Here is a 17020-nt window from a genome sequence, read left to right on the forward strand (position 1 = left end):
TTGATATTTCTATCCAAAATTTCAAGAATCAGGAATTTGCACATTAAAATTTGCAAATTAAAAATAAATTTAATTTAAAAGTTTTTATATTACATGTATCCATTTTATACACTCGATTAAAAGTTTGAATAGTTTTAATCTAGATTTAAATTGAAAATTGACCTATGCATAATTTGTATTTTGATTTATTTCACATTTATAATATTTAAGAAATGACTAAAACCTAATGACACATGACAAATATTTGGTGGAATATTTTTCTGTTCTGTACATCAGATGTGGATATACGAATTTTTTGGTGTTGTGTCATGACATGTAAATAAGCTTAACAAGGAAATTATAAAGAATTGAAATATTTTAGAGAATTTGTATTTTTTTCACTTGATCATTTATTTTATCCTATTTTAAGGAAGTGAATGATTTTAATAACTAAAAAAGTGTCAGTTGCTGATCCAAATTTAAATAACTGTTTTTTATTTAATTTACTTCCTGAAATGATTTTAATTGAATCAGTGAATAAGCTATCTTATCAAATGTGTTGACACATAATCTTTTTAAAAAGAATTGACTATGAATGGTATATAACGTTAATCACTACATCGTAAAAATGTCTGCATTTAATATTAAACCCTCAAGTGGGTGGATTCACCCTGACAAACTGATAGCAAACGAAGGAGCTACTTACGCTGTTAAGGTAAGTTATATTTTTTGTTAGAATATCAGAATAAATAAGCTGTAATAAAATAAAATAATAACTGTAGCGTTTCAATTAATGTGATTAGTCTGTTGAACATCTAGGTATTTTTTTATGTTAATGCTTGGTATTCTTCAATTCCAATTCATTAGCTATTGTTTAGTTGTGAGCTTTCGTTAATCACAAATCTTGAGCTTTAGCATAAATGTGACTAGGCTTATCCACTACAAATTCGAAAATGTATGAGCAAAAGAGCATCAAAAAATGCCAAATCAATGTAGGTACTAGTAGAAATTATAACCCGCAACATTGCAAAGGAATTCAACGTTTGCTTAATCATTCTAATTGACAATATCGTCATCATTACCTATATTAGAATTAGTAACATCATTATTAGGAAATATTTCTTTCTTGGAATGCACAGCTTTTGCTTTATTTCTACTATTCAAATAATTTTGACCTCAAAATATGTAATTTAATTTAACTTACCATTATGTTTAAAAGAAATATTTAATATTTTTTTAATATTTCAGTATGTTGGATGTTTGGAAGTGAAAGTTTCCATGAAAAAACTAAATTTCAAGATGAGATCTAGTGTTGCAAAGTAAGTGTTTGAAGTTTTGGAAAGTTGAGATGATTACTAAGGCAATAAATACTATCTTAAAACTTTATTATATTGTTACATGTTGGGTGTGGGGTTGTTGAGTCAATCATTTGATAGAAGTTGAGACAGCCTTCAAATGTACTTATATACCGAGGGTCCCAATACGAAGGCTCTCAGCCATATCTCGGGAACCATTTATAGTACAGCTTCGGGAAAAAAAAAATTTAAAATTTATAACAAAAGAGACCTCGAGGAAAACCTGGAAATTATTCACAGAGTTGTGCTACAGAGGGCGTACTTAAATACCAAAAATTATAAAATGAATAATTTACAAATTTTGCCTAATTAAGATGCATTTTTAATATTTAAACTATGATTATCGTATTCCTCAAGAAATTCAGCATATATTTGATTCCACAAGTTTTAGTCTATCTCTTCAAATATGAGGTGGGGGGAAGCGGGAACTTTATTATGAAAAAACGCCTGTAAGTCCAGTTCTACTTAACCTATCTATGCATACTTAGTCTTTTTGAAGAGAGCTCCTATCTACCAACGTAAGAGTTACAATTTCGAAACAACCTAATGAGTAACGTATACGCTAGAGGGCGTGTTAATGTCAACAGTGTTCTTGATGGTAACCATATGATTATCTATATAACAATGTTCAAACTTCTTAAACTTTACACCACTGTCTAGTTTATATAGGCCTCAAATAATTTATTGAGTATACTTCACTTTTCATTTGTATTGCTGCCAAATTAACTTCTATCACTGTTGAATAAAGACTGATCCCAAGTCGTCACCCACAACATTATACAGGTACTTGTTTCATCTTAAATTTTTGTTTAGAACAATGTTGATCATTGTTTTCAGCTATAACTGTCAAATTTCTCTGAACTGATGGTGAAATGTCAAACATTCTAACCATAAAATTAATAATTTCACATCTCATCAAGAGATGACGCCAGACACCTCTATCTCACGTTCAACACTGCCTCTTTCTTAGATGGCTCGTCCCGAGCACTGTCAGCGTTACCACTAGATACTTGACAAGTCTCTCTTATGCACTATTCTGCAGGGCTCCAAGAAATTCGCCGTTTCCGATAGGTAACGTTATTCAAGAGAGTGAAAACTGTAGACAAAAGCTTGTAAAAATTTAAAAACAAACAAAAATAACAAAATAAAGATAAAACAAATAAAATAAACTTTCAATATACAGAATAAAACCACAATGAGTAAATAAATTATAGGTAATAGTAATAGGTAATAATTAGTATATAAGTCCATAGCAAAAACTAAAGCAGTATGCAGCATATCCGGAATTAAATATTATTATTAGAATATAAGTCGTTCACAGAGTAGAAGGAACTTTCCAGTAAATATGCCCTCAAATTATTGCGAAATGAGGGAAAATATGTTATTGATTTTATTTCAATTGGCAAGTGATTGTGCATTGTAAAATATTGAGCCCTTAACTAATTCTGCACGTGGAGTAGGTGTTAAAAATCGTGTTCCGCGTTCTTAAGAGGATAGCCGTGCAATGATCAACGATCTGAAATTGGAGAAGCGTGCTTACGAATTAGACAAACGGATTCAAAGATGAAGAGTCAGATTTTTTAATCTTTTAAAGAAGTCCCTGCAGTGAGCCCTGCTGTTTAGTCCGAGTAAATATCTAACAGCTCTCTTTTATAGTTTGAAGATTTGCTCAAATTGAGTCGCACCACACGTACATCAGAAAGGAAGGCTATATCGGAGATGGGACTCAATAAGAACATAATAGAGTGTTAGGAGATGGATAAGTTCAGTTCTTTGGAAACTCATAGATTCGCTTATAAAATGCCAAAGATACCTCTAATGTGAAAGGATGTGGGTTCATAATTCATTTTGTTAAGTATTATTCAAAATGAATGTATACTCATATATTTATTTTATTTAGTATTTATGGTATTGGGACAGCTTATTAACATTTTATGTGATTATCACTTCATTCCAGTATTATCTGCTAATTTCTAATATGGCAGATTAGTGCATTGAACTTAAACCCCTAATATAAACTTTTCTTAGAAATTTCAACTTGAAAAAGATTCATATTACAAGATAGATCCTACCTTTAATAGAACAATTATCTTATTTTCATGACCATGTTCTAATAATTTAAGATATTATTACTATTTTCGTAGGACAATTATTAATTTCATTATTTTTTAATGAATTCTTACATTGGTACCTAATAGATGGTCAATTAGTTGAACTTTTTCACCACTATTATTCTTTAGTTTTCATTGTAATTCCTTCACTTCGATTCATTTATATCCTTGATGAAATTACTAATTCAATAATTACTATTAAAAAAATTAGACATCAACGATACTGATCTTATGAATATTCTTACTTTAAAACTATTGAATTTGATTCTTATATGATTCCAATTCATAATATAAACTTATTTGATTTTCGTTTTTTAGATGTTGATAACCTAATAACGATCCCTTTTGAATCGCTAATAACCAGTATACGGTTGATGCGAATTTTGTAATAAAAAAAAATCCCTTTTGAATCTAATATTCGTATATTAGTTACATCGGCTGATGTAATTAATTCCTGAACAATTCGTTCTTTAGGAGTAAAAATTGATGGAACTCCTGGACCTTTACATTCACATTCCAATTTTTGGAATATCCTATTGGGAAATTATGTTTATCTAATTCTAAGGTATATACAGGGAAAATCATGAGGAACTTAACTTCTACCGTATGTAGAGTTCTTCAGGGAGCATATTATGTGGCTACTAAAAAGTGTCAACATTTACAGGGTAATTTGTGAAATTGATCATAACCATTAATTGGTTATAGTGTTTACACAGCTCATTTTTAATTTTTTTTATGATGGTCTACACTATTATCAAGCATTCGAATGGTATTAGCTAAACTTAGATAAGATCGGCTTTGGAAAAATCAATTTAAGGATTCGTATTGAATATTGCACCCTGTATAATATTTTTTATTGCAATAAGTAATTTTCAAACTATATAAATAACCAGCTAACGATCGAATCTTATTAAACATAGAACAACCAAAATGACATATCACATAATAAGGTATTAATTTAAACAAATGTTATAAATTTCAAGTATTTTCAACAAGATGATAAACTGTATCGAATCACAAACACCTAACAACAAAAAACAGTAACTAATAACAATAACGAGCAACAATTTTAAAACAAAACGAAAATTATGTAATTAAGACGCATACATAAGAACTGAAAAAAATACAATAATTACAATAAAATCTAAATGATTAATAGATTCTCTAAATAGAACCCAGCAGCCTCTACATATTTTTGTTACCTAATTGTTAATTGCCACATTGAATTACGGATACTCTGGGGATCGTTTCTAATAGTATTACAAAATAGTATACCTCCATCAATTAATTTTTGCCAGTTATTAATATTCTCTATGTAAACTAGTTGCTTCAATCGACCCCAAATATGGTAATCACCGGGATTGAAATCAGGGAATCTTGAAGGTCATGAAATAGGACCTAAACGTCCTATCCACCTGTTGTCATAAACATCATTTAGAATAATTTAAATGTTGTATCCAGGATGTAGCGCTTAACCATTTGAATATGATATCGTTACAGATGATTGGTTTGTAAGAGTCTACTTACTTTTGCTAGAGTAATAGTAAGTTCTCTGTAAGTTTTCTAGTGCTTATTTTAGAGTTCATGGTAACAGCGTCAATAATGTCATATTCCTACGCTCCATCTACATGTCGTTCTATTCTTCCACTAGGAAAAGTGCTATTTTCTCGCAAATAATTGTAAACTGACTCAAATTTTGGATGACTCGGAGTTCGAAGATCAGGAAATCTCCTGTGATATTCTTTAGCAGCAGCTCTACTATTATCATTCCAAAACTCATAAACAAATATTATGTCGGCATATTCTGTGGTCGAAAACTGATGTGGCATTTTGAACGAAAGTAACAAAAGGTGTACCTAAGCTAACTCAATAGTACGTAACGTAGATATACACAGAAGAAATATGTATTCGTGTTCACATCAATATTGGTTAATAATAACAATGGGTAGAATATATCAAGAAACGTCAAACGGTCAACGTCAATCTTGTTATTACATTTGCTCGTTATTTTTGTTTGGTACAGTTTATACAATGTATCATTATCTGACATAAAATTTTGATCATTTATAATCAATACACATTAACAAATATATGAGGTTTGACTAATTTATTATTTATCGTAAATAATTACCCAATGCGACTTTTGTCTAAAAATTTGTTCCGGGTTCAGCTGATCGGTGATTTATCCGACTCAGATCGTAGTTTCCGAAAAGCTCTAAAGAGTACACTTTGGTATTTTATTGACAATCCGACTATTAAATTCATAATTTATTTTAAATATCTTAAAAAGTATACTTGACTATTTTATAGCCACATCATATTTATTGTTAAAGTTGACAAAGAGTTCTTTTGAATTTTTTTTCAGAGAATGCATCAATCGAGTTTGTGAATACTCAAAACTTAAGAATCTAGACAAAAAACGAATAGTGGACAAAAAAGTATTGAAAGCAATAGCTGAAGTGCCTGATTTGAGATATACAGGTTCGCTCGTCAACTTGAATGTTTCTAGTATCTATTTGACTCTTACATCACTAGAAAATAATCAAATACTAACCTGTCATGAAATGCCAAGAATCTCATTTGCATGTGGAGGAGATACAGTAAGTTATGTACTTTATTCTATTAGTATAAACTTCTATTCAAATTGATGCTCTAAAATAAGCTATTCATTATAAACTAATTTAATCTTAACTTGTAATAAAATGCCTTTTATAATGAATGGGAAATAATTTATTATTTATTGGACAGATAGAATAGCACAATTATGTAAATACTCAAATATTTAGAAGAGATAATACTAATTCTTTACAAACTAAGTCATGTAATTCTGGAACCCTAAAGGTGTAATAGTGTGAAGCGTCAAAAACTACCAGTGACTAAAAACACTTTCTACTATAACAAAAAACGTATTTAATTTTTTTTTTCAAGGATACTCTAGACTTCATAGGTTATATAGCCAAAGATACAGACGAAATGAGAGCATGTTATGTGTTGGAATGTGCTGGAGGCTTAGCTAAAGATGTTATATCTACAATCGGACAAGCATTTGAATTGCGATTCCAACAATTTACCCTCAAAGCACCTTTGAGGTAAGTTGAAAAAATAAATACAAATTGGATTGGTATTTATTGAAATTATTCATTATTTATTATATACAGTTTAGGTGCTACCATGGGACGTTTGTCGCCATCTACAGGAGGCGATGCTGATAAAGACTATTACAATGATCTTCCAGGCAAAGTTCCACCAGATGTATGTGAACCTCCTCCTGTTCCTCCTTTGCCATCGCTTGTACCTCCATTTACAACGTTGCCACCTGTACAAACATCAAATTTGATAGATCTAAATGCTGATGTGACTCCAGAGGGATGCCATCATTATGTCAATGACAGTGTTATGGTTACCCGAGAAAGAGATGTATTTGATATGCGTGAGTTCAAAATACTGTCTAAAATAAGGGTTGATAAACTGGTTTACTCGAAGATAAGCCGTATTTTTGTTATTCAGTTGAATATATTGGTAGATTGTATGTAAACTTATACATGCTGAATAAACGACGTCATTGAAAATATACTTCTTAGTTATTACAATAACGCCAATTTATGTATTACTAAAATCTAAATAAAATAATAAAAAACGCACATTCACAATTTCCTATAATTTAAAAATACTGCATTGAATTTTATTCTAATTTTTAGAACCATTTACACCAAGTTCAATTTATGAAAAAACAGTTGATCCCATAGGACAACTTGAGAGTGAAATATGGTTTCATGGACAAATTAGTCGTATTGAAGCTGAAAATTTACTTCAAAAAGATGGTGATTTCCTTGTTAGAGAATCTACAAATACTTTAGAAAGGCAATTCGTTTTGTCTGGAATGCAAGACAATAATAAAAAACATTTGCTTCTAATTGATCCTCAAGGGGTAGTAAGTATTTCAATACAATATTATACAACATATAAATATTGAAATGGTTGTTACTTAGAAGACGAAAATAGTAATGTGTGTAAGGTACATCCATTCTAAATACTTGATTTACTAATAATTAGTTATCAGCCCATTTCGTAATTAGATTTATTTCACCCTATCATCGTGGTGCACATTAATCATATATAGAAACCTTTTCTTTTATTAATTAATCTGTATGAATTGTTCCGAAAACAGGTAAAATGTATAATATACTATTATAAATATTGGAATCAACCTCATGAGACAGCATGAACTCAAAGTGAAGGTGGCTGGGTCTGGAACAATTACGTTACATGCGTGTTATAGACAATGACAGATTAATGTTATTCTTTCACGTCGCAGCGCCTATATCTTTCCCTCTCCCAAAACATCTACATTCAAGCCCAATCTCTTCAACACATTGGTTTTCCTATTTTGCTCGTCGTATCCTTATGTCTTCTACTAATAAGTATACAGTTAGTAATTGAAACATGTTAGATTACAAAGATTTTTACTTTGAGGTGCATGTAAAAATGATTGAAATGAGAATTTCTACTAGTTCAAGAATAATATTTATTTTGAATCAGATTGTAACCTTTTTGTAATTCAATTTTCATTATGATGTATATCCAGGAAGCTGAAAATTTTGTTTTCATAATCCAGAGATACAATTAGAAATTACAATCATTGTATTTATTTGAGTCCTGTGAACTGGACTATAATTATTATTTATTTCTTCTTTACAATTACAGGTTCGAACAAAGGATAGAATCTTCAAAAGTATTTGCCATCTTATAGAATTTCATTGCGAAAATGCTTTACCTATCATTTCTGCTGAAAGTGCGTTGGTGCTTAGACATAAAGTACCTCGAGCTTCATAGTTTAATTTATATTGTGTGTAATATATATTATTTGTATTTTCTGTACACTTTATTCTGGGATATAATTGAATGTTGGTTGGAGTTATTAAACTTTTGTAACTAGAAAAGTTTTTTAGGTTTAGATAACTAAAATATTGCTTTTTCACTCTGTAATTTTTTTTTCATTGTTCAAAGCATAGATTACATAATTATGATAAGCGTTTTTCCTTTTGACGTTTCTGTTATCTGATGAACGCTTAACTTTGCCGACAAAACGAAAACAATGGGTGCATTCCACTATGCACTTACGACCACGATCTTTCCCGTTCCACTTCGTCTAGAGCGTTATAGTCGTTAACCCAAGTGGAATGGATTCCGAAGCGTTTTCATGGTTAATATAAATATTAAAAAATGGCAAAACAGAAAAAATAAAGCGGAAGCTTTAAGAGGTTATGTTATAATTTATTATTGAAGTTTTTAGTGGAGTGCTTAACTAATTTACATTAAAGTAAAATCAACATATCTTCTGCGGCGATTGTAAAAATTTGGTGTTGCGTCACAAAAATGGTTCAAATAATACCCCATACCGCATCAAATGAGTTTTGAAAATTCGGCAAATTCTTTCAACGCTCAGTCCGACCCACCTCTTGACGAGGGTCATCGAGAACGTTAGTCATGTCGTTATGAGTGACGTTCTCGCCGCGACCACAACGATCGTAGTCGCTATGTGTAACCTCCTAGAGTATTTCAAGCGCCGTAAACGCTTAGTGGAATGCACACAAAATTATATTTTAATAATCAAAGATTTACGCGATAAGCAAACGTATTGTGACATTCGAGTAAAGATTCGCGAATAAAACTAAGTTAATTTCACACTTAAAGCATTATCACAACACTGAATACCTAACACGGCACGAAAATATCAACTTTCTAAAGTGTTTAGTAAGAGACATTTACCCAATAATGGATGGCGCTATCAGTTGTCTTTTATAGTTTCCATTAATTTAAATTATGACCGGCACCAACAGATGGCGTGCCCGTCCTAATATAGATGAATTCTATTCTCTATACAGACATATTAATATCAATACAGATAAATAAATAGAATAACGGATACACGAATATTCAGCTTAACGTATTCTAGGTTTTTCTTAAACACTGTGTCTAAATATTGGGCCAAATGCCGTATTTGCTGAATTTTTAATGAGTTCTAGATTTTGACACCGGGTTTGTTACTGGATTGTCAAATGTGAGTTATTTTGAAAAATGAAGCCGTGAACTGTTATAGTTGCCGGTATTTTATTCAGGCTCAGACCCCCAGTGGATATCAATTTGGTTAGAACAAATAACATCTAAATTTAAATATAGTTGAATTGTGAACATAATAATAAGAATAAGAAAATAATTAGTTAACATGCAACACTAAAAAATAGCGTTTGCCATGGAGGCGCCCTTACATAAAATATTAAACTAACTTCTTGAATTGACGACACTTGGCAATACCTGAAAATGAACAAGTTGAAAAACGTTTGAAATAAATTACAATAAAATTAGAATAGGGAAGATGTCTTTGTTTGTTACCATTGAGCAATTAACGTAAGCCTACCAACCTCATGGTTTCAATCAAATATAGATCTTCTTACTGGTCATTAAAATTTATTAACGTTGATATTGACTCTCTCACTTTCGATATAACATAGTATTTGTAATGGCAATCAAATGGTTTGGGTCCTTTATTTCAAGAAATATCGTTTTAAAAAAATACAGACTTCAATTCTAGTCAAACTACAGTTTCAATATCTTACTGAATTTGCTTTCAATTTGGATTTTCCCTTACTTTTTTGCTTTTATTTGGAATATCTATTTTCATTTAAACGTTGACGTCACTTGAATGTTCTTTTTTTAACCTTGTTACCCTCCATCCCTATAGAAATTTCCATATGACCCTTTCAGTTGTTTAAAGTACATTAATTATACTAATAAAAAGGAATGGGCTTTAGAGGAAACTAGGAATTTATTCAAATTAACATGAACAAATTATATCAAAACATATTTATCTATCTGTATGTACATTATTTTTTACATTGTGAGACAACGGCCTACAATATATTATTCAAATATACATGGGGGCCACCTCGATTAATTAAAAATGTACAATTAATTATAAAAGATTTGGTAATGAAAATGCATTCTTTTGAAAAATTATTGAGTGAAAAAGAATTAAGAGCTAAAATAAATACATTCAAATAAAAAAATTCTCTCAATAACTTCCCAAAGTTACTACTAAATACATAAACGTACATTTCAACATGCACATTTGATCAATTCATGTCAACTCCAAATTCAAAAGCAAACTACATCTGAAATTGTACAATAAAAAAATATTGCCATCTTCAAAAGTTGATTTTGGTTCAAATATAGAATTTTTTTAATTAGTCCGAGGAGAAGTCTACAATCACCATTACTTATTACTATGGAAAACGTTACGGGTATTTTAAAATACCTTGGTAAGATAGAGGTAATGTCGAATTTTCAATAATTTTATAATTACTAATTGATCTGCTTTGAAATTATTTATTAAATAAATCCATCAGCCTGAATTTTAACGGCTCCAAGATATAATTTTAAACCGGTGGTTGTCAAAGTAATTGCACTTTTCATTTGGAAACAGTAACAAAAATATCTAGACCTCCGAATCTGCTTATTTTTCAATTAATACTTAAAGACATTTTTCTTACTCTCGGAACATCACGAGTGTATACTTAAAAAAATACTATATTCATATTCCACAATAAGTTTGGGTATATAATAATTGACAAAGTATTTTTATATTACACAATCGATAAGTTTGTTACACAATAAATTATTTAAAAACATTTATGTGCAGCAGTAGTTTTTTTATCATCTTAATTACATATAAGACAGAAAATGGAACAAAATTATAAGTTTATACTTGATAAACAAAGGTAACGTAGGAAACAGAAAAAACTATTATTTGAGTTAACAGAATGATTCTTATTTGATCAAGTAAACTATTGTTGACGTCTGTCATATCTGTTATAATTGCGATCAGGTGGTCGCCAATCTCCAAGCGGAAATCGATCCCTAGGGAACGGTTGGTCTCCAGGGTACATTTGTCCTTGTGAATAACCTGGATAGTATCCCATATTCATAGGCGGTTGTCCAGCCATTAATGGCATCATTTCTCTACCTCTAGGAAATTGTCTCCAATCACTATTTTTGTCTGGAGATCTGAAAATACCGAAGTTTTACTACAAAGTCAAGAAAGCATTGTATTATAAAAAATTGCATTTTAAACAATCGTGCTAAATCTTACGATGGAATTATATGTACAGAAGTGTAACAACGTTACTTTGGTATCTAATATACGTCGAGATGTGGTGGAACATTCATCTTCCTTTTTATAGAATATTTACCAATTCCTACACCAAATATATAATCAATAAAATTTCTATATTCTCTGGAAATAGCATAATTGCAGAAACAAAAAATCAAAGAGATACGTATGATTAGGTATCAGAAAAGGTTTCCCTCACTGAGAAGATTGGAGAATATATAATGCTCTAAGTTAAATCGCAGATGGTACAACTATAAATCTGCTTACAAATTAACATTTTCAACTCTGTGTACAAATCGGCATTAGAAATTATAACTGAGTTTGTACCACAAAATGTTATTGCTGATTTATTTCCATATATTATTGTTCCTTCATAAGTGCAATTTCAATTAAAAAATACATTATGCAAATTCTCAATTTTACAATGTATTTTCTCTTTAGTCATTCAATATTTTGCACAGGCAAATTATACATATATGATTATATCATTATTTTTTTAATCTTTTATGTATGTACACTACATAGCCAATACATATATCATTCTTCACGATTCAACAAGTATTATGGTGAGCATTTACATTCAAATAACAGACACAGCAGAACCAACCAATAACTATTCTGGTACTTCGAATATTCATTTCAAACCAACTTTTTTTAATAGCTGTGGTACTAAAGGTGGGCATATAACATTTTAATTTAATACTGATAGAAAGTAGAAGAGTACTCGATTTAAACCTTAAAAATAATTTTAAATAGAACAAATTACGAATTTTTCTAACAGAACCATTTGATGACAAAGATTATTATCCTGGAATAAATCTAAAATATCATATAAGATTTTTTATATGCACATAAAAAATGCAGAGTTTCTTCCTGCATACAAACAATAGTTTATGGAGGGTAATAGTAGTAATAGATCATTCATCAGATCCATTGAAAAAAAAAACTAATAATATATAATTAGCTCTTAGGCCAGTATGGACTTTGGATAGTAACGGTCAGGTATCATAGAAAGCTTCCAAATTAAACATCTGCTGTTTGTAATTTACAATGCTTGACTAATAATAAACATAAAAATCAGATGACAAAGTAACAGAAATTTAATCAGCATAAAATGATCCTAAAAAAAAACAAATACACAGCAAACTTAATTATTATTGTAGATAGAAAAAGAACTAGTTACAAAACTTAGTACAAATACTAATATATAGTTTTTCGTATTTCACAATCAATTTGATGATTTCCAATGTTAACATTTTTTTGGAAATTTGGTTTTACCTTTTCTCAGGACGCGGGTATTCTCGATCTCTATGAAATTGTGGCCTATGATAGTCCTGCCTGTTATGATCAACAGGAAATCTCTCTCGTTGTTGATTCCACCTTTCATCAGCATATGCATGTTCGTGCCTGTATGGTTTTCTGTGTCTGTTAAAACGATATTCACCATCATCCTCGCTTGTTTCTTCTCTAACCCTCTTTCGTTCTTTATCTTTCCTAAAATGAAATGTGTTATTTCGTCATTGAGTGAATTATTAAGCTAAATAAATCCTCACTTCTCAGAATGATTCTTCTTCTGTACTTCTTCGGCATCACTTTCATGCTTCCTTTTATAAATCTTCATTTCTCCTTTATCACCCTTAGTTAATTTGATCGATTTAACTTTATCGTTACTAGTTGTAGCAACTTCCTATAAACAATAAAATTAAATTCAAATAAAAAAGTGTGAGTTTTAATTTACCCCTCTTTCTTTTCGCTCTGCTTTTTTCTCACTCTTCAATTCTCTCTTCGACTCTATTTTCTCCGTCTTTTTACATGCTTTTTTATACAACTTGTACAACTTTTTAGCATCATATTCAGTAAATTTAGATACAAAGTACCATAAATTGCTATAAAATATAAAAATAAATTTGATTAACCATAATAACGTTCAGGAGACCATTTCAAACATAAAAAATTTCTCGAAATCAAAATGTAAGCAGTAAAATATGATGACAAAAAGTGTGTGAATCAGTTACTGTAACAAATATGTATTCTTATTTATTACATGTAGGTCAATTCTAAAATGGGTGTCTTAAGATTTGATACTGTATATCAAGATTTTAGCTATACAAGGAATTTCATTTGCAACGGAAAGTTTCTAAAAGATTGTTTTATCTATTATGAGATTAGCAATATACTGATACAATGTGACACTATTACCTCCAAATGAGTAAGTAATATAAAATGCAGATTTTCCACTAATTCGGTTGATTCCTAGTGCTTATAAACTTTTCAAAATTAATATGAAAGTACTAAAGTATGTAACAGAATATTGACTTTTATAGGAACAATATTAAATATTTTCAGCATACCTTCTCCATTCCTTTATTTTTTCAGGATCACTATACTTCATGAGGCATGTATTGATTTGTTCCCCAATTTGCAGTAGGCAGTCTCTAGTATGTTGCACTTGTTCAGCTTCAGATAATGACTGATCAGGATTATCCAATGCTTTTAATGCTTTTTTGACAGGTCTCATTTTTTCCTTACATTCATTAAAAATGGTGGGATCTAAATCGCCTAAAACATTTAATGCAACTGTTTCGTTGGTTGAAAAGTGCATGGGTCCAGAAGATTTCTTTTCTCGTTTCCGCTCTTTCTTTTTATCTTTTTTGTCGAGTATATCTTCTTTATCTTCTTTTTTAAGTTCTCTCTTCACCTTTTTTATAATTGGAGATGTTTGTAATATTGGAGCAGCTGAAGGTACTGAACAGCCATCATTAGAACTTTCTTCACCTTCTATTAATTCTTTAGTGAGAACCTTAGTTTCCTTTTTCCTTTGTCTTTTTGGTTTTTGTACACCCTTCTTCAAATCTAGCTGTTTCTTCATAATTTTCAATAAATACTCAGCTCTAGATTGAAGATGTTTTGCTTGAGGTTTTTTCTCTTCATTATTTAGAAATATTTTATCACCAATTCCTAGCAAAGGATCCAACTTAATCTGCTCCCATGATCCGAGGCCATACTGATAAATACCTTTCAACAATTTTGTGTCTTCTTCCATGCCCCACTCAACATCAAAATGGGCAGATTTGGTTTTTTCGTCAAATGTCCACCTTAACCGTTTATCTGGATCTGATGGAATTACTTCATCAAGTGGTTCCAGCTCTTCTTCACATGCCATCATAGTTTTAGCATTAACTGAGACACCTCCTAGTTTAAAAGATGGACCTCGCTTGCGGCCTTTGGGTTCTTCTTGACTATTTGAATCTGTATTTTCTTTAGCTTGCTCATTCATAAATGCTCGACATCTTTCATGCAGAAGTTCTCCCAATTTTTTCAATTCCTGCAATGGCTTTTCTTGTAGTTCTGCATCACATGCCACACACTCTAGTCGCTTCAAAGGAGCCGAGAATTTTTTATAGCTTTTAATAAACCTCCGAATCTAAAAAAAAAGTATGGTATAAACATATATAATTGAGTTAAGAAAATCACAAACTGTTACAAGGCATCACAACAAACTTTGAAAATATAGATATAAGTTAATACAGTATAAAGGCTTGAAACTGTGGAATAGGAATGCATGTCAACTGAACATATCTGAAATGAGAATCAAATTAGATAAATTAGTTTCATACTTCCATCAAACATAATGAAAAATGACGTCTAATATTATAAACATTATTGGGTTTGTTAAGTTCAGAAATGAAGAGCCGAGGAGCATATATTTATACAGATATTGGATTAATTTTGGCATTACTACCAAATATCAGCACATCAGACAAAAATGAACTACCTTTTTAAATTTGAAGAAATAAGTTGAAGGTAATATAGGGATTAATGTAAAATATTTATTATCGCGGATGTAGGTAGTTACATGTGAGAAAAAATAACAAGAGTAAAATATGGGATAAGTGAATTTTTATTTATAATATACCTCAGCATCTGTAAAGTTCTTAATTTTTTCTCTTGTACTAGCAGGAGGCCTTCCACGTTTTTTAGGTCTTTCTTCATCAGAATCATCTTCTGCACCACTAGACCCTGCAGATTCATCTCCTTCTTTTTTAATCCCCCTTTTTCCTTTTCCTTCTTCTCCATCACTTTCTGATTGGTTAATTTGTTGTAAAGTTTTTCTACTTCTTGGTGGTAGATATAAATCTTCCATTTCTTTATTCTTTTCTTCTTCTTCAACTTTAATTCGAAGTTTTTCTGGTATAATTTCATCCCAGTCTTTACTTTCGTCATCATTAACATTATTGATTGGGGAGGGCTCGGCGTCTTCGTCGAATGCTGCAAAACTAGCCACCTTGAAGGCAGACAGTAGTTCATCTCCTACCATAGAAGGGGCTTCATCTCTAGTTTCAGCTCGACGAAGAATTTCATCAATATCACACTGCAAATACAAAGGTAAACTTCACATCTGATGCATAAACAATTTCTTAGTGATATATATTATGAAAATGTTACTTACGATAGGTTCTTCGTCTTCATCCTCATCTTTAAACAATTCTTCTGCACCGAATTTCAAAATTGCAGTCAAGTCCTCTTTATTGAATGGATTATTATTAGATGAACCTTTTTTATCCAAAACAGTTCTTCCAGTAGTATCCATTCTCTGAATTACAAGATGGTCCAGAACCATCTTTTGCTTTGCACGTTCTACAATTTCCTCTTCTACGGATCTTGCAGTTACTAACCTAAAATCATCATATACACCACAAATAATGAAGGATTTAACGAGAGACGATGGAATGTTATTGTTGTGAAAAGTATTTGGGCTGCTATAATGTCCTCTAAGTAACAGAAAACTTTAGTCTTTGTAAAATTATAGTTTTATGAGTAGATTGTGATACTAAACACCATAAACACACACTCACTAGATTGAAATTTCTTCAACTTTTATACTTCATAGACCTTTTTATGCGCTTTTCTTGATAAATCTTCTCAACTTTAGGTCTTCTTTGATAGAAAATTAGTTTTCCACCTATTTCGTTCTTAATCAAAATATGACTTGACATACGACAATTTGCATAATGACATTTATCAATAGATCCCCTACAACAAGAATATCAAAATAAAAATCTGTTTTAACCTATTGAGAAATATAATTATGCAAATATGAAGTCATATTTTGATAAAACCTGTTTTTTGAAACTAATTTTATATCAAAAGAAAACTAAAATCAAGTAGATTTATTAAGAAAACTAAATTAAAATTCACTATTTATATCAACTAATTAGTATCAGGTAATATATTAATCAATAACGTATTTACGTGTGAAAAGATCAATATTTTTAAGTACTAAAATTCATGTTCTACTTTGAGTATAATAATTAATAGGTGTAAAATTAAAAACACAGGGAACAGCATTAGAATGGAACATATCAAATATGAATATACCTGAATGAACAGTCAAAATGAGAGGG

General features: G+C 30.4%; 2 protein-coding genes across 3 annotated transcripts in view; one reads left to right on the top strand and one right to left on the bottom strand.

The window, feature by feature from the left end:
* Nucleotides 1–80: 80 nt before the first annotated feature.
* LOC130451483 (SHC-transforming protein 4) lies at nucleotides 81–8385 on the top strand. Its single transcript, XM_056790519.1, has 7 exons — nucleotides 81–694; nucleotides 1228–1298; nucleotides 5811–6045; nucleotides 6374–6534; nucleotides 6604–6875; nucleotides 7144–7376; nucleotides 8150–8385. The coding sequence occupies exons 1-7, from the start codon at nucleotides 575–577 to the stop codon at nucleotides 8276–8278; spliced, it is 1221 nt and encodes a 406-aa protein (XP_056646497.1). The 5' UTR covers nucleotides 81–574; the 3' UTR covers nucleotides 8279–8385.
* An 874-nt stretch (nucleotides 8386–9259) lies between these two features.
* Nucleotides 9260–17020, bottom strand: part of LOC130451481 (chromodomain-helicase-DNA-binding protein 1) — a 29039-nt gene continuing 21278 nt past the window's right edge. For both annotated transcript variants that reach the window (XM_056790517.1, XM_056790516.1), the window contains exons 12-18: nucleotides 16066–16291; nucleotides 15532–15987; nucleotides 13967–15039; nucleotides 13354–13501; nucleotides 13169–13302; nucleotides 12894–13109; nucleotides 9260–11509 (exon numbers count right to left, since the gene is read on the bottom strand). In XM_056790517.1, the coding sequence (XP_056646495.1) occupies nucleotides 11290–11509; nucleotides 12894–13109; nucleotides 13169–13302; nucleotides 13354–13501; nucleotides 13967–15039; nucleotides 15532–15987; nucleotides 16066–16291 (2473 nt within the window). In that variant the 3' untranslated portion in view covers nucleotides 9260–11289. The remainder of the gene's footprint in view (nucleotides 11510–12893; nucleotides 13110–13168; nucleotides 13303–13353; nucleotides 13502–13966; nucleotides 15040–15531; nucleotides 15988–16065; nucleotides 16292–17020) is intronic.

The sequence above is a fragment of the Diorhabda sublineata genome, chromosome X (genome assembly GCF_026230105.1).
Source record: "Diorhabda sublineata isolate icDioSubl1.1 chromosome X, icDioSubl1.1, whole genome shotgun sequence".
In the NCBI taxonomy this organism is placed as follows: Eukaryota; Metazoa; Arthropoda; class Insecta; order Coleoptera; family Chrysomelidae; genus Diorhabda; species Diorhabda sublineata.

Coding starts and splice junctions, on each gene's coding strand:
- LOC130451483 (XM_056790519.1), top strand. CDS start 575: ATGGTATATAACGTTAATCACTACATCGTAAAAATGTCTGCATTTAAT. Junction 1,299..5,810: donor ATGAGATCTAGTGTTGCAAA/GTAAGTGTTTGA, acceptor ATTTTTTTTCAG/AGAATGCATCAATCGAGTTT. Junction 6,535..6,603: donor ACCCTCAAAGCACCTTTGAG/GTAAGTTGAAAA, acceptor TATTATATACAG/TTTAGGTGCTACCATGGGAC.